Genomic DNA, 18,112 nt, shown 5'->3' on the forward strand with positions numbered 1-18,112 from the left:
CTACATTGTTAATTCAACCTTCTGTATTGGTGCAGAAGAAAAGGAGTCTTTCGATCTGTTTCCAGAGAATTTTTCTGCTCCTTTCCTCCGGAGATTTGTAACTTGCACGATTAACTTTCCCAGTGTCTAATTTCCTTAGGTTTTCAGTACATTCAATAGCATATCATAATTCGCTTAACTAATCAGCGACTCACGGAGAATATACCTTAAATAAATAGGATTTTCATTGCTAATGACAACAGACATCTCTATACTCTTCAGAAGGGATGACATTTAGCCAGAAACACTTCATCAGAATTCTTTACATTGAAGGTATTGCACTGTAATGTATTGTGATTTCATGCTCTGAAATGCAAGTTACCCAGATACCAGTCTTTCTGATTTCAGCGAAATCTGAGCCATGCTTAATCAAGAAACCCAAGTATTACTCAGCGAATTAATCACTAAAAAAAAAGAACCTACAGGAACTGAGCACAGATGATGCTCAGAGAATCTCAGGAGCTAAGAAGTAACGCATCAACTAGGGCTGTTATCTAACACATCCATTCCTCAACCAATTTTTGGGGGACTTGCGCGTTTACTTATTAACAAAACTTCTAATAATACCAGCCTTAACCATACTACCTGTCACTGGGATTGACTGTCTCTGGTCTCCCATTATATTCAAACCCTCATGAAGCTCCTTGAGCAATTAGTCTCTCAATTCTGTCAAAATGGCCAAAATATACTATATACGACACCAACCTCCAGTTCCTCTGGGAATGACTGCCTATGGTCTCCCATTATATTCAAACCCTCAAGGGGGTCCTTGAGCAATCTATTTCTCAATTCTGTCAAAATGGCCAATATATAACACCAACCTCCAGCTTTTCGTTGAGGGTACTGATCTGGGTGGCGTTGAGTCCGGGCACGCAGACAGCCGCCAGTTTCTTGCAGAAGGTGTTGTCGTGCGTGGCATGTTTCACGGCCTTCATGGACATGTCCGTGGCTCCCAGCAGGAAGACGGAGCACTCGAACAGCACCTGGATGGCCGAGAGAGGCGCTCGAGATCTGGAACGACGAAGACGAAAGAATTAGGGGATATATTACTTTTAGTTTGGGCTCCGACTTTTTGACTGTCTTCAACGTTTATAGGTTGTTAACTATTTAACTGCTTACTTTAATCTTGGCTTTTAAATATCTTTAAGTCAGTATCATAAGGAAATGTTTGTGGTTTGTGTATATAAAAAGTACTGTGAAGATGGAGTAGATGAAAGATGATGAATACCAAAAACGAGAAGCTTACAAGTTTTCGTCTGCTGTTAAAAACAGCACGGACTCTTGTTTGTAAAGCTAACACTTTATTTCATTGTTTTACACAAACTTGAACTGTAGTATCAGACATTAAAATAGCGATCATGGCAATTCATAGATTTTTTTTTAGGCATTACTGAAGCTCTACAAGAATACAAAAAAAAAAAATCAAAGAGCGAAATGTTGATATAGAATGAGTTTATCACAATAAGATGGACTCTCTGGAAACAATACAATTTTGGAAAAGTCGATATAAAAGAAAATAAGAACTGGACGACTAGAAAAGGAAAAAAATTATGAAGATAAGATATGTTGAGTTATTGTTCAATGTTGAACTACCATGAAAAATGTTTTAATTTTTTGCACGCAAGACCTAATTACAAGTTATATGTCTTAGCAGCGTTCCTAATGACAATTTACTCATTTTGCATAATAATAATAATAATAATAATAATAATAATAATAATAATAATAATAATAATAATAATAATAATAATAATAATAATAATAATCATAATAATAAAATCAAGTATGAGTGGTTTAGCCAAGTAATACAGCCACTTTTGTAGGTATGGGTACAGTAATAATAATAATAATAATAATAATAATAATAATAATAATAATAATAATAATAATAATAATAATAATAATAATAATAATAATAATGATTCCGATGATGATGAATGAATCTTTAACATCAAAGATGAATATGTATCGTTTGTTTACTGATACTGTCAGAGGGAAAAAGTTATACAGAAAAAGAATGCTGACATACGTACAACTGTTTAGTGTTTTAATTAACTACTTTATAGAGATTTTTCATTGTTAGTCTATTTACAGTAAGACCTGTTTACCATTAATCGTATCATCTTTTATTTGAGCATCAATATCAAACATTATCAGTCTTGAGTGATGATTGTTACTTAACCTTATTGCATTACACGAAGCTGTAAACATTATATGTATGAATATTTAGTGTTCATATGCATTACAAGAGTTAGTATTCATGCCGATCAAGTGATCATATGATGATATATATAATATATATATATATATATATATATATATATATATATATATATATATATATATATATATATATATATATATGTGTGTGTGTGTGTGTGTGTATATATGTGTATGTATGTATGTACATATACACTCTATATATATAAATTATTAATATTTATATATATATACATATATATATATATACATATATAGTATATAATATATATATATATATATATCTATATATATACACATCATACGTATCATTCTTTTCGTGCATGTTTAAAATTTATGTGACAAACGCAGACCATAATGTTAGCAGTTTGTTCTAAAATTGGAATGGAAGTACAATGCTAGTAATTACTATACTGTCATCCACAATAAGTCTACAATCTGTACAATGGGAAAATCTTTTTAAAATCTACACTTGTTATACACTTAGACTTTTGGGTTACAAAATACACCGATCCATTCCAACTTGATCTTTCAAACTGTCATGCATCAAGGAATCAGAACAATTGTGCAGAATGTGCTGTGTATAGTTTATTAAATGGATGCGTGCATAATCATTCTTACATAAGTATAAAAAAAGTTTTTCTCTTTTTCTCTCATTACTTTTATTTTACAAACGCTTGCTATTAAATCTCCTGGTCCTAAAAACACATTTTGATAACGTCAGTGTTGCCACCTTGACCACACTAAACGACTCAGTGTTGCCAATGCGATGGCATCCACATAACTTGCCTCCAGTAATTGTCAAAGTCGACAGTAAAAGATGAATATTCGATTCAACTTTACAAATTATGATACGTCTTTAAACTCTTAATAATTTAAAGATTAAATTTTAAAAAATTACATTTAGTACATATCTTTTTATGGTATTTTCATTATCAAAGCTTAATTACCAAAATCTAAAACAGTTATAGTTTTTTTTTTACAAAGATGCAATCGCAGTCAATGTGGCCACAGAGATGCCAGATATCGCTATTTGACAACGTTATCAGAAAAAACACAACGGCCACACTTTGATATTGACAATACGAAATCTTTACGAAAAAAAAAAAGATTCAACGGTCGATCACGATATATACTTTAAAGTACTTTTGAGAGTTTACGTGATAAAATAAAATATATTATTTTCAAAATCTTTGAAATATTTTCTGCACGCAATACTTTCGGAATAATTATATGCAAATATAATTTCTTGACAACTGTTATATGGTTATTTCCATCACGCAAAATTTAGTTTGAATTTTTCATAAAATATTAATGATACAAATTCCTTATAAAGTTTAATTTTCAAATTAAAACTGAACGACGGTGACTTGACTATCAATTTAATTTTTAAACTATATGACAAAAAATTTTTAAAAATCAGAAATTTATGAAAAATTAAGAAGTACATTATTCTGATTCTCAGCCCTAGAAAAATATGAAACAATCCTCAAAATCCCTATTATATTTTTGCTTGTGCTACAAAGAGTGGATTTCGCATTCCTTAAAACTTAAAACACACAAAAACAATCAGGAAAAATATGGAAAAAAAATCCAACCAGGAAAATAATGTTGGAAATTAAACTTTTTAAATTATATATTTCCTCCATGCAAGTAAGTTCAGACGGACACAACACAATGATGACATCGACAAACGAAAGGACGGAACTTTGACGCAAACCAGAACGTGAATAGAAAAGAGAGTAAGAAATAAAAAAGTGTTTTTATGATAGTTGAGAGAGAGAGAGAGAGAGAGAGAGAGAGAGAGAGAGAGAGAGAGAGAGAGATGATATATAAATATATCATTGTTGATATATATATATATATATATATATAAGAGAGAGAGAGAGAGAGAAGAGAGAGAGAGAGAGAGAGAGAGAGAGAGAGAGGACACCAAGGAGATCACCCGAACTGACATTCGGAACACTTTTGTCTTCCGAAGATCAGGAACGCCTATGCCTGGCACGCGCTCTCTGCAATAAAATGGCATTACACAGAACGATTATGCCTAATTGAGTTAAGTGTTCATTTGGGTTTAGAGCATACAGATATATACGTATGTATATCTTGTTTAATGCGTTATATTCATATGGATATATATAGATATATTTTGTTGTTTAATGGGGTAGATTTTTATCAAGAATAAAAAATTATTTTTTTGTCAGTACACAGTATTTTTGTTACATTAAAGATCATGAATAAAGTGATCAGAACACATATATACATACATATATATAATATATATATATATATATATATATATATATATATATGTGTGTGTATATATACAGTACACCATACTGAAGAAAACATATTGGGAAGAAGGATTATATATAATAGAGTTTCCAGCATACATGGCTCCAAGATCATCTACATCGGTTCTACATGGATTCATTTGTAATAAACTATAACAGTGGAATACTCTTTTAGACCTACATCGTAATTCAGGTGGTTCAAAATTATAACACTAGAATAGGTACCCACCTCGTAAATCAGTTATAGGTACCCTTTAGACTACAGATAAGGTACTAGACCTACATTGTAAATCAAGTGGTTCAAAATTATAACACTAGAATAGGTACCCTTTAGACCTACACATTGTAAATCAAGTGGTTCAAAATTATAACACTAGAATAGGTACCCTTTAGACCTACATCATTATTATCAAGGTACTGGTTCAAAATTATAACATAGATAGGAATATCCCTTTAGACCTACACATTATAAATCAGGTGGTTCAAAATTATAACACTAGAATAGGTGCCCCTTTAGACTTACACATTGTAATTCAGGTGGTTCAAAATTATAACACTAGAATAGGTACCCTTAGACCTACACATTGTAAATGAAGTGGTTCAAAATTATATCTCTAGAATAGGTACCCGTTAGACCTACACATTGTAAATCAGGTGGTTCAAAATTATTCACTAATTCTCCAAGATTATATCACAGCTGAAGGCAACAAAGCAACTTCTAGTGATGGTTGCAGACTTACAGGAGCTTTCTTATCCTCTGCATATCCAGCTGGGAGAGCTCGGCAGTGATTTCCACCAGAGGAGCTTTGGTCTCCTCGATATACTCGGCCACTTCCCCCCGAAGCTCCTCGTAGGATCTCTCGACGGTGGCCACCTCCCCTCTCAGCTCGCACACTGTGTTTTCCAGGTCGACGATGCTGGCTTCCTCTGGTGGGTGAGAGATAAATGGACTTCAACTTGTTGCGAGGGTGTCTGGAACGGAATACTTGCTTGCTCTTCGGCAGGAAAGAAAAGAATCAGTCACCAGGTTGGGTGAAGATGAGGGGATACGTGATAAGTTTAATAGCAGATGGGGCTTGGTTACCTGTTCATTATACAACTACTGGTGTGAAAGAAGTTGAAACCTTCGTCTTTTATCCTGAATATAATGAAATTCGATGCAATACATCTGCCAGTTGAGACATTAATACAAAAATCGTGAAAGGTGCACCTGTACTGTATTCGCTTATAAATGGCACCTGACTCTTTTCCAGTTTGTCAGAAATGTCGTTTACGAAGCCCTCTACTTCCAGACTACATTTTCGAAAGCTTCCATTATCAGGACATAAAGCTTTTAAGCCTTAAGGAGTGAGAAAGGTCTATCATTGCCTTTGCGGCTACTTTTGTTAGGTCTACAACAAAATGGCATGAAGCTGCCCGCCCTATTACCGGTTGCTTTTAGACGAAACAGGAATAGTACAAATTACCTAAGTTAACTATATCTTCTTAGTTTTACCAGACCACTGAGCTGATTAACAGCTTTCCTAGCGATGGCCGGAAGGATTTAGATTTTTTTTACGTGGCTAGGAACCAATAGGTCCCTTAGCAACGGGACCTGCTGCATTATATCGAGAAATGAATTTCTCGTCACCAGAAATAAATTCCTCTGATTCCGCACTGGCGGCCGCTGGGAAGCGAACTCGGGCTACCAGACTGATGGTCGAGTACGGAACCCACTCGTCTAGTGAGGAAATAAAAGTTAAAAATTACCTACCATTGCCTATGGGACGTCTTTGATTTGGTCTACAAAAAGGCATGACGTTGTCCGCCCTATTAGCCTTGCTCTCAGTCGAAACTTAAAAAAGTTCAAATGGCATTAGCCTGGCCATGACTTACTCTCCTCCAGCTTCTCAGAAATGTCCTTGATGTTGACCTCAGCCTCAGAAATGGAAGTCTCGAGGCCAGAGTGCGTCTCCCTGAGACCCCGAACGTGATTCTCCAAGTCGGCGACTCTGCTCACTGCCTTTTCCAAGTCGCTCAGCTGCCAGAGAAAAGGAGAGGAACTTGATGTTCGTTTTCCTAAGGCAGGATGACTTGAGTGATTAAGAAGGGGGAGGGATTACTGATGTGATTAATGAGAGGGGGATTAATTGTGTGATTTAGTAGGGATAGGGATTACCGATGTATAAATCTCCTTTCTTAATCATGCAAATAATCTCTCTCCATGGTTAATGACATCAGTAATTCCTATCCCTTCTTTGTTCCGCAAGTAATCCCCCTCTCTTGTTAATGACATAAGTCATCCCTGCCCTTTCTTAATTACACAAATAGTCCCCTTCTTTTGTTAATTACATCAGTAATCCCTGTGCTTTCCTAACCCCACAAGTAATCCCATTTTTCGTTAATGACATCAGTCATCCCTATGCCTTCTTAATCCCACAAGTAATCTCTCTTTCTCGTTAATGGCATTAGTCATCCCTTGGCCTTAATCCCACAAGTAATCCCCCTTTCTCGTTAATGACATCAGACATCCCTGTGCCTTCTTAAATATGTTAATGACGTCCCCTAATTCTACCCAGTCCTCACAGCGGACACAGCCTGGTCCTTCCCCTGGGACAGAAGTCCTCCGAAGACATCAATCAGCTCGGACATGGAGGCCACGGGAGGCATCCTGTTGAACCTCGATGGGATGGACGTCATCCCTCTGGTGATGTCAGGAGAAGACATCCTCTTCCTTCGGGACTTCGAAGAGACTTCTTCTTCGGTGCAGTAGGATAGGTGGAGCTGAGCCACAAAATCCGCGATTTCCTCTTGAATTCTCCGGGATTCCTTTTTGATGACGTCCACCTGAAAGGTGAGATTTATTTAGGTAAGATCTGCAAATGAGCCGACAGTTTACAACAAGTAAACAAATTTAACAAATTTAGTACGCGTGTGTACTGAATATTATCACTATTCATGACTTGTAATCAACAAAAATTTATCAAGGCAAATAAAATACAAAATGATACAAAATATAAATAAAATAATTGTATGAAACAAGTCATAATTAAATAATAAAGTTTCATATGCTATAATGACAAAATTCTCTCTCTCACACACACACGCACACACAGACAAACAAGAAAATAAACATTAGCCATCAAATCTTGCTGTTAACCAAAGCAAATAAATAAATGAATAAATAAAAATTTTCATATATACGTATATGCTGAATAGTACTTTACTTATACTAAAAAAGCAAACACCTTTAGATAAATATATAAGACAAATTTATCACGTATGTGTATTGAATTTTATACTATTTATATAAGTTGTAGGCACTGACAGAATTCTCCCTCTCTCTTCCTTGCTCAAGAAAAGTGATATTTGCCTTAAAATCTTCCAGTTTACAAAGGCAAATAAATGCATACAGTAAAAATTTAGTGCATATGTTGATTGAGTATTTATACTATTTACGCAATCTCTCTCTCTCTCTCTCTCTCTCTCTCTCTCTCTCTCTCTCTCTCTCTCTCCTCTCTCTCTCATAGCTCAAGAAAAGCGATATTCGCCTTAAAATCTTGCAATCTACAAATGCAAATAAATAAATAAATAATTAATTAATTAATAAATAATAAATATATAAATAAATAAATAACAAAAGGTGTTCCTCAGACCTCATCTCACCTGAGCAATCCGATCCTTGACGAAAGTGTAATGCTGTTCCAGCGTCTGAGCAGGTAAACACACAACACGTCCGTGACCTGACACTGACCTGAGTTCGAAGGTCAAGGCCCAGATCTCCTCTTTGCAGCCGCTCACTACTATTATCCTGGAGATTTTTATATTGTTATTAGTCCTATGCCATAAGTTCTGGGAAATATCTTATGAAATATTCTTTTAGCAACAGGTATCACAGGTATACCATGGCCATTGTCATGATTGATAAATGGTGTCTCATCTTCAGTCAATAAAATTGTTCCTATATTTTTTTTTAATAATTTAATGAGTATAAACGTGAATGAGGTAAAATTGTTATTGTGACATAAATCTAACTCTATAGCATTTCAATTTTCACATTAATAATAATAATAATAATAATAATAATAATAATAATAATAATAATAATAATAATAATAATAATAATAATAATAATAATAGAATCTGAGGGGATCTTCCTTGTTTGGCCTCCCTTGGGTGCCAGTATTGGAGACATGACACAGCCACCCACCCAATACAAACCGGATTTTCTGCCCCAAGTGGGAGCAGCGTAGGTAGGGATCCACCCACCTCCTGCAAACCAGTTTGTCCGCCCTAGGTTGAGGCAGGGTAGGTAGGGGAACTGGAGGGTAGGGGAGACATCAAACCTCCTCCTGCGAACCTGTTTGTCCGCCCTGGGTGGAGGTGGGGTAAGTAGGGGAACTGGAGGGTAGGGGAGACATCGAACCTCCTCCTGAAAACCTGTTTGTCCGCCCTGGGTGGGGGTTGGTTATGTAGGGGAGACAGCGGCGCCAAGTTCCAGCATACATAGCATGCGCCAACAAGCTTGTAGTATATAATAATAACAATAATCATTATTCGTTACATTTTTTACTATCCTTGATTACAGAAAATTACAAGAAGAAACCTCAACTTACCTTTCCTTCTTACTGCCTGAGTCTCTTGAAGCATTCAATACTGCCCTGCAGACGTCTGAAAAGGGTGACACAATTTGATTGAAGGTTTGTTAATGATAATTCTTGCAAAAGAGTGACAGTAACAGACCTATGCATGCAAGTGCTTTTGTTGAAATGTTTACATTTAAAGCAAACAACACAATACAGCGACACACCCATAAGTATGTATAGTCAGTCCCGATAGTCGCGGAGGATGTGTACCACAACTCTCTCTCTCTCTCTCTGCCCCCGCCCCCGCGAATAGCTACAATCCGCGAATACTTAAAACCTCTTTTAAAAACAGTTACGACTGGCTATTTTTGATAGTTCAAACACCAAAAAAACTCTAAAATTGCTTATACCTGAGTAATTTAATAGTTTCATCACAAAAAATACATTTAGACATGAAAATGATATGAAAATACAGTCATTGGTGAATAATTCTTTATGAAAAGATCCGCGAATAGACAAATTTTCAGCGAATGTGTATATATATTCCATGGAGAAGTCCGTGAATAGGCGAGTCCGCAAATTGCTAGACCGCGAACAGTGGCGGTTGAAAAGTCATTTTCTTACCCTTATCACTTAGAAGAGATGCTGGTACCAACACTAAAGCTGGTATATCATCAGAAGACTCCATTTTTTGGACGGCCGAGCTAGACTCATATACTTCCGACTCCTGCGCAGGCGCGCCAAGCACTGACGTCACTTCGCTGGCTGAGCCACAGGCCTTCAGCGTCATACCTGAATACCAGCGTTAGTGTTTTGTTATGCTCCGATTATTAGTTTGTCAAATCCTTTCGTTTTATTTATTGCGGAAAGGCTCATCTACTCAATAAATATCTTTGTTCTGTAATTTCAAAGGCGCCTTTGATGCTAAAATGTTGATTTCGAAAGTTTCATGTTACTACTTTGTAATTATTGTTTTTGCAAACTAATTTGTAAAATAAAATATCTTAAAAGCCTTTTCTTATAGAGATATCATGTGTCAAAATATGCTTTTTTATTGCTGTGTTATGACATGTTACTGGTGAAATTAAAAATTTATTAATTAACATACTGTATTTTTATCCTGTTTACGAATTCGATGCTTTCTAGTGTTTTAAATCGGCCATGAGAGTTATTGGCTTTATTTCATTCGTGTAAAAATAAAAAAATAAAAAAAAAACGGCCGGTTAATTAATGAAAAGATCAATGGCCATAACTTAGCGCTCTCTCTTTCTATCTCTTTCTCTTGTGAACACATATTATACATAATACACTATATACACACACAATTGTGTGTGTATATATATATATATATATATATATATATATATATATATATATATATGTGTGTGTGTGTGTGTGTGTGTGTTTTCAAATCTCTCTCTCTCTCTCTCTCTCACTCTCTCTCTCTCTCTCTCTCTCTCAGCAATACTTTAACGACCCTCACCCATGTAATTAGCAGCAAGAAACAGCGTGACATCCTTGTCCCTCGTCAGAGGCCCCACGAGGAGGAGGAAAGGAGCCGTGTGAGTCCCCAGGGGCATGACGAGAGAGCGAAGGGCGTCCACGATGACTGTGATGCCCATTCCGATGCCCGCGTGCCCTCTGGAGGTGTCAGTCACGCCCCCGGCCCTCAGACACTGCGTAGGAATAGGGGGTCAGGCGACGATTATAGGAAATGAATTTATATGGAATCATATACTCACAGACTGAATTATCAGGGTTCAGTTAGCTGCATGCAAGTGCATAGTTATGTGTGCTTGCACGGAGTCTTACAGTTATATGCAATCGTATGGAATAATAAGACCCTGTGTGGTTTTGACATAATAAAGAACACTGCGGAGTTGTGTAGTTATACGTAATCAAATGGAACACATTGAGAATTAGGTATTTACTTATCTAATTATATAGTTACAGTATTCATATATTCATACTATAAAAAATTATGTATTTACATGGGTATATCCAGAATAAAACAGGAATACATGATTCAAGCATAAAAAATTAACGGTGAACATCCAAACCCATCCAAAGACTTAGTAATTACACAGAATTACCTGAAATCATAAATAACATGTTGCTGCTTAGGTCGACAAGATTATTCTAAAGATGAGAAATGATATAGAAAATGCTTAAAAAAGTTCTGGTATAAATTCTGTTCTATTTATCGAACAAAATTGGGTTTCTCCGTTTGTCCCACGTGCTTCGGGAAAATATGTAACAAGGCATTCCTTTTTTTTTTTATTCTAAATCGATTATGATTGAAATTGGTCTCTTCTTAATCAGGAGATTAAACATTATGCCACCACGCCCAAACGAACTTAAAAACTCCATATATATCATTTTTCAAAATGCTTCTATCTCCTTTTGAGCAAAAATGATTAACTAGCAGATTAAGCTGAGGTACCACAAGATAATGGGAAAGAAGCCATAGTGAAAAAGGAAATGAGGTCTTCAAGAGCTAAAGATATTACAGATGTAGCCAGTTCACAGTCGAGGTGGTAATGACCTCCTTTAGAAAAAAAAAAAAATAATAATACGCAAAATCTTCCACAGCATCGGCAAGAACTAGAAGAATCATCAGCCAAGTATAATGGCAGTTGGAAGTGTCCTCCAGAAGATGAAAAAGGTCTTAACGATCCTTACCTCCGCGATTTGCTTTGCAGCTTCCTCTGCGTTGACGTACTTCGGCAGGAGTGAGGCCCCTTGGCCATCTTCCATCCCTGGGGGCCACAGGGGGACAGGGGGGCTGGAGGGCACCGCCCCCACAATGTCCATTCCTTCCTCAGCCACGCAACACTGGATTTCGTGCCATGCCTTGTCTTTGCGCTGAAACAATGAATGCTTCATTGGAAGATAGAATAATTCATATAATTTTTCAATAAATGTTTCAATAAATTTATGAGTGAACATTAGAATATATTATTAAAAGACATTAATAAGTCAGAAAATGACGTGAAGTTCAAAGTTCTTTTCGCAAGAATTTCATGAACTAATGTTAAATAATATGGAATAATTCACAAAGGAAAATATATCAATACAATCAGGAGTAAACGTAGAATACATTACTAAAATACATTAATAAGTCTGACGAGAGCAGAAAGAGAGAGAAATAGCAATGGCTCCCAAAACCCACAAGTGGAAGAACAGCCAAGGAACAAATGCATACCAACGGGAGAACCGACCGACCAACTCACCCTCTGGGAATGAAGGTTGAACAAGAACTCCGAAGTTACAGAGTGCAGCCAGATGTTGAGTATGAGAGCACCTGACATCTCGGAGGACGACACCGCCTGCTGCGAGTGGAAGACCCGTCTGAGGGCGGCGGCAACGTGCCACTTGAGGACTTGTTTATTGGGAGGGATGAAGGGCTCCTTCCTCCGGGAGAAGTTAATGGACAGTCTCTGGAAGTATATAGTTGCGTCTCGGTTCAGCATTGTCGTAGCACTTGTTCAGCTGTGCTGTGAGAGCTACAGGTATCGTCAAAATAGCTCTCTAAAGACATCTACTCTGAATTTTAGCCTATGATTTTGTAACAATACGAAAACATATAGGATATTACACTGAGTCTACACATAGTTACATTACTGGGAAATATTCTCATGTAAACAGAAAATAAACTTCAACGCTACATATGTGTGAAACCACGTGAATTTTGGGCTTAGAAGTCTGCTACGACAGAAGATAATTGGGGAGTGAAACTTGGTAAGCTTTGTAATAATACGAAATATTTATGCGTTGTTATTGTAACTTACAACTTCTACTATGGAATAGAACATAAATGCCATGTTAAATGCCACGCACTGGGACATATGAGGTTATTCAGCACTGAGAGAGAAATTGAGAGTAAAATTATTTATTTTAAGGCACAACAGAAGGAAGCCCTCAGAAAGAGAATATGAACGGAGGTATAGTGAAAGGAATGGAAGGGGCTGCAGCTACGGCCCAAAGGGAATCAGCAAAGAAGCTTCTTAAGTAATGCTTGCAATGCACCGTGAGAGGTGCACTGATAGCACCAACCCTTGCGGGACTTAGAATGAGTAGCACCAAGTAACGATGGTAGCAAGTTCATTACCTGAGCTACAGCCTCTGTCATTGACACCATCGTGGAAACGACCTGACTCTGAAGGGAGCTTATTGGCGTCAGGGCAGAGGACACGTAGAAGGTGCAGGCGTCCTCATTGAAGTCCATGTTGTAGATGGCCCAGCCACTGAATTTTTCTACCCCCTCCACGTAGGACCACTTGTCTCCATAGTAGCTGGAAACGCCTACAATATCTATGGCCAGAGAGCAACTGTCATCAGTTTCCAGCAAATGGAATTTGGGAGAATTTGGATGTCAGCAACGAGAAACGGTACTGTTTTAAAATACATACTCCACGTATTTAATATGAATGAATCAATAAAGAAAAACAAACAATTAAATAAATAAATAAATAAATAAATAGGTTATAGCATCTGGTGGAGAGGGGTTGAGGGAGAGGTGGAAGAGCAATGAGGAGAAATTACTTTCCTTACATAATACAACCAATAATGAATAACTTTGACAAGAAATTGATTCAATTCTTAATTCTATCTTTGTTCCAGTACAAGACTACAAAAGTGCCAGAATGCAAAAATAAAAATAAAGCTCTCGCAATACAGTGTATCAAACTTTAGTCTTGAATCATAAAAAGCAATCAATATTTTCTTTTCAAAAACCTGTGAAGGCAAAAGATACCTACACACGTTGCTTAGGTTCATCCACTTGTTATTGTCTTTGGCGACGTACAAGCCTTTGTGCAGAACTATTCCTTGCAAGAAACTGAAAGCCTGGCTGTTCCTCTGCAACAAAGTTCAAACAAACGTCAAGAGAGACTGAAACAAAACGTAATTGTAGGCCAAAGGCCAAGCGCTGGGACCTTTGAGGGAAATTGAGAGTAATAAGGTTTCAGAGGTGTAACAGGAGGAAAACCTCAAAGCAGTTGCACTATGAGGCAATTGTTAGGAGAAGGTGGAAAGTAAGATGGAAGGGAAACGGAGGTACAGAAAATGAGATGAAAGGGGTTGCAGCCAGGGGCCAAAAGGACTCTGCAAAGACCCTTGAGTAATGCCTGCAGCGCACCGCGTGAGGTACACTGTTGGCACTATCCCCCTAAGGGAAACCATTCATGCTACGCAAAAAAATATGGTGTTATTGTAGAAATACCCTTTATTTCATTACACGTATTTCTTTGACTGGAAATCGAACACAAGATGGGAATATTTCAGAAAATACTATGAATGATTTTTCTTTGAGCTGCAATAGAGAAAAGAATCTGAATATGAAACCAAAAGAGAAAAATCCTACTGGAAAATTTTCCTAGATGGACTAAACCACAGGCTGACTGTTCGGAAATAGAAAATTTATTTTTCTTTCTCTCATATAATTACGGCTAAAAGAAATACGAGGCTGATCACTTCAGAGTAATTCTTATGGAATTGAATAAACAGACGCACTGAAGCCAGTCACACATGAAGCTGACTGACATTGATTTTTATCACTCTGGCGCCATTTGCAAAGTCTACTTACGGGCAGACGCCCCAAATCATCCAGCAAGAAGATCGTAGGAGAGCTCGGGATGAGTGTGTCGAAGGACTTCCTGGTGACCTGCCTCAGAATCTCGTCTTCCAGGTCGCCTGCCGTGGTTGTACAGGTCACGTCCACTCGGATTTTTCTCTGCAAATATCAACAGGTCTTGTCGAAGGGTTATGAATTCATTATATAAATCTGTCATTTCATTATTATTATTATTATCATATTGTCATTATTCATTAAATGAAACATATCCTTATGGAAAAGGCCCACCACTGGGGCCTCTGACTTGAAATTCCATCTTCCAAAGAATATTGAGGTGTTCATTAGGAAGAAGTAACAGTTGGTAAAGGGAAATACAGAAAGAAGAGAGCTCACTTATCAAAAAAAAAAATTAACAAATTAATAAATAGGTACAAATTTATCAAAATGCTAGGAGAATAGCATATCAGGGTAGTGATGCATTTCACTTTTGCTTAAACTATCGAAGTTTCAAATGCGCGACATTAAATATAGGAACAATTCTTGTGCTTCTGGTATTTATAGCTAAGAGGGTGAAAAAAAAAAAAAGTAACCTTCATTCTTTACCCAGTCAGTGAGAGAGGACAAAGCCTGAAGAGCAGTAGTCGTTTTCCCACTTCCAGGGCCTCCAACTATGACCAGTGGACGGTAGATCTGCCGAAGAAACAGTATTCCACAAACAGAAGTTAAAGCAGCATCTGACTCACCAGAATGAGATTTCACTGACATTTTCAAATTCGTCTGTGTTAACGAAGCTTTTTTTTCTCGAGTGTAAAGTTAACAACAACTATCAAAGGCAAGAATAGGATGCATAGAAGAATTTAATGAAAGGGAAATAATATTTCCCTGGGTAGCAACTGCAAATTGTCAAACTCAATATAACAAATGAAATTCAAATATTAAGGTTTCCAGTGGTTACAGAACTTGACGTTGGACAGAAGCTGATGTTTCACTATACTTCCAGTGACAACTTTCTAATTTTACCACCTACTAAAGGCAAAATCACCAGTTTTTATAATACCAATGAGAGACTAGAAACTACACAACTTTATCATCATCTCATATTTGAAGAGACATACCTGACTCATCTTTCCAATGAGCCAACTCAGCCTACGAGCATCTCGCGTTGGGGCGACCTCATACCCAACCTCTGGCATGACGCTGGCATCGACTTCGTCTTCGCCGACGAGCAACCAAGGACTCCACGAAGAAGAGACGAGGTCCCAGCTTTGGTCGAAGGCAGCGCCGCCACACGAACTCAGACTCTGGACAACTGAGGGTGGAAATATGCAATGGTTCAGCAACAACCGCGGCTTACACTCCTCGAAGGTATTTGTGAATAAATCCATAGTATTTCCTTTTGGAAATTCACTTGATTCATTTTACCTTGAAAGATAAACTAAATTTTTAAAAATCAAATATGCTATTAGGGCATATTTTCTCTTTTATGCAATTTCCATTGAAGTTCTAGGCTTTGTTTGCAAATACTACTGTCTTTTTATCAAGACTTTGCCAGTCGATACTTCTTTTCCTCCTCAGGTAAACTTGTCAGGAATGAGGAAAAATTATTCAAGATTCTTTCCACTTATTACTACTTCTTTTTCTATTCGATGGGCCATTTCCTGAAGACTTTCCCGATGAACGAGGAAACAGTCAGTCGACTAGAACAAGTAAATGGAAAGAATCTTGAATAATTTTTCCTTATTCCTGAGAACCCTACCTGAAGAGAAACAGAAGTATAGGTCGATTCAAAGTCTTAGTAAAAAGTTAGTATCAGTGAACAATATAATCAAATAGCGTAAAGTTTTGTAAACTGCACGAACACTGACTGAAAACCCTGAAGTTCATTTCAAAGCAATTTTTTGTAATAACATTTGAACATGAGAATTTAGTGTTATTATCATTATATTACTATTATTAAGATGAACCCTATCCATATGAAACGAGCCCTCAAGGGACATTTACATGAAATTCAAGCTTCTAAAGATATCTTCTTAGTATCACACTGACTCCATCAATAAATTATGATCCATAAAATGAACACATATTCTTCTGTATGAATAGAAAGGCGTCTTACCCTCCTTATCTGCCGAACTAAGGATTCCATCACTCCCTAGCTTCTTGAGGGCACCGCCAATCTCCTCCTGAAGTTTTGGCAGCTGCGTAGCACTCGAAATGGCTCTGCTGACCTGCAGAGCCGCCTGGACGAGCAGTGGGAAGCTGCCCAGCTGGTCGTTTAACCTCAGCTTCGCTTCTCCGGAGCCGTTTCCCCCAGGGCCATTCTGGCCTCGCTCGTTGACGTCACTTCGGGACAGGAAGTTCACTTGCTCCAGCTACATGTGTGAATATTATTACTTAGATAACATCAATTCGGAATTGGAAAATGGAATTCAGGCCAAAGGCTGAGCACTGGGACCTATGAACCATTCAGGGCTGATAGGGAAATTTTACAGTAAGGTCTGAAAACTGTAACAGTAGGAAAACCTTAAAGCAGTTGAACTGTGAAACAATTGTTAGGAAAGAATGGAAAGACAGATGGAAGAGAGCTAATATGAAATGAGATACAGTTACAGGAATGAAAGAGGTTAAAGCTAGGGGCCAAAGGGCTGCTGCAAAGAACCTTCGCACCACGTGAGGTACACTGATGGTACTATGCCCCTATGGGGATTGCATTATTAAGGGAATAATAATATGCCATACAAAAGGAACTTAATTACTTCACACCCCTTTCCATGGGACCAAGGGCTTTTTTTTCCCTTCGTTGCAAAATCGAGTCACAGACCAGGTACTCACGACATCCACGGCAGAAATGCAGTGCAGTACAGCCCCCGCCTTCAACATCTCTAAAACTGGCTGCAGAAGGCGATGCAGGATGTACTCCCGAACCTTCCCGGGTGACAGCCGCTCGGGATCCTCCGGGATAGGAGTATTGGGTTTGCTAGCAGTCCTTGGGGTCTGGCTCGTACGACTCAGCCTTCCCGTCGAGGAAGTGGAGGGCGTCATGGGAACCAGATCGGAGGAGGGCAGAAGGGCGCTGGACGTCAGGGTGTCTGGACTGATCTGGACGATGGCTGAGCGACCCAGCACCCATTCGGGGACCTCTTCGGTGCTGCAGACCTGGAAGGGAGAGGCGTTCGTGAACAAATACGTTATTAAATCATGGAAGCTAAGGAAATAATTATGAAATTCATGCCGAAGGCCAAACAAGCGCTGGAACCTATGAGGTCATACAGCGCTGAGAGGGAAATTGAAGAGAAGGTGGAAAGTAAGATGGAAAAAGAGAGAATATGAACGGAAGTATGGTAAAAGAAATTAAAGGATTTGCAGCTAGGGCCCAAAGGGACACTGCAGTGATCCTTCAGTAATGCTTACAGAGCAAAGTG

At 37.7% G+C, this 18,112-nt stretch overlaps 1 protein-coding gene across 1 annotated transcript in view; it reads right to left on the minus strand.

The window, feature by feature from the left end:
- LOC135199712 (uncharacterized) overlaps window positions 1–18,112 on the minus strand; it is a 140,797-nt gene that overhangs the window by 24,023 nt on the left and 98,662 nt on the right. Inside the window, exons 49-65 of the mRNA XM_064227868.1 lie at window positions 17,523–17,846; window positions 16,807–17,062; window positions 15,809–16,002; window positions 15,297–15,383; window positions 14,706–14,852; window positions 13,879–13,978; window positions 13,230–13,432; window positions 12,352–12,558; window positions 11,801–11,983; window positions 10,602–10,794; window positions 9,743–9,910; window positions 9,149–9,203; window positions 8,199–8,343; window positions 7,119–7,379; window positions 6,429–6,573; window positions 5,294–5,480; window positions 861–1,050 (exon numbers count right to left, since the gene is read on the minus strand). Of these exons, the coding sequence (XP_064083938.1) occupies window positions 861–1,050; window positions 5,294–5,480; window positions 6,429–6,573; window positions 7,119–7,379; window positions 8,199–8,343; window positions 9,149–9,203; window positions 9,743–9,910; window positions 10,602–10,794; window positions 11,801–11,983; window positions 12,352–12,558; window positions 13,230–13,432; window positions 13,879–13,978; window positions 14,706–14,852; window positions 15,297–15,383; window positions 15,809–16,002; window positions 16,807–17,062; window positions 17,523–17,846 (3,045 nt within the window). The remainder of the gene's footprint in view (window positions 1–860; window positions 1,051–5,293; window positions 5,481–6,428; window positions 6,574–7,118; window positions 7,380–8,198; window positions 8,344–9,148; window positions 9,204–9,742; window positions 9,911–10,601; window positions 10,795–11,800; window positions 11,984–12,351; window positions 12,559–13,229; window positions 13,433–13,878; window positions 13,979–14,705; window positions 14,853–15,296; window positions 15,384–15,808; window positions 16,003–16,806; window positions 17,063–17,522; window positions 17,847–18,112) is intronic.

Source organism: Macrobrachium nipponense, chromosome 26 (genome assembly GCF_015104395.2).
Source record: "Macrobrachium nipponense isolate FS-2020 chromosome 26, ASM1510439v2, whole genome shotgun sequence".
NCBI classification, from domain to species: domain Eukaryota; kingdom Metazoa; phylum Arthropoda; class Malacostraca; order Decapoda; family Palaemonidae; genus Macrobrachium; species Macrobrachium nipponense.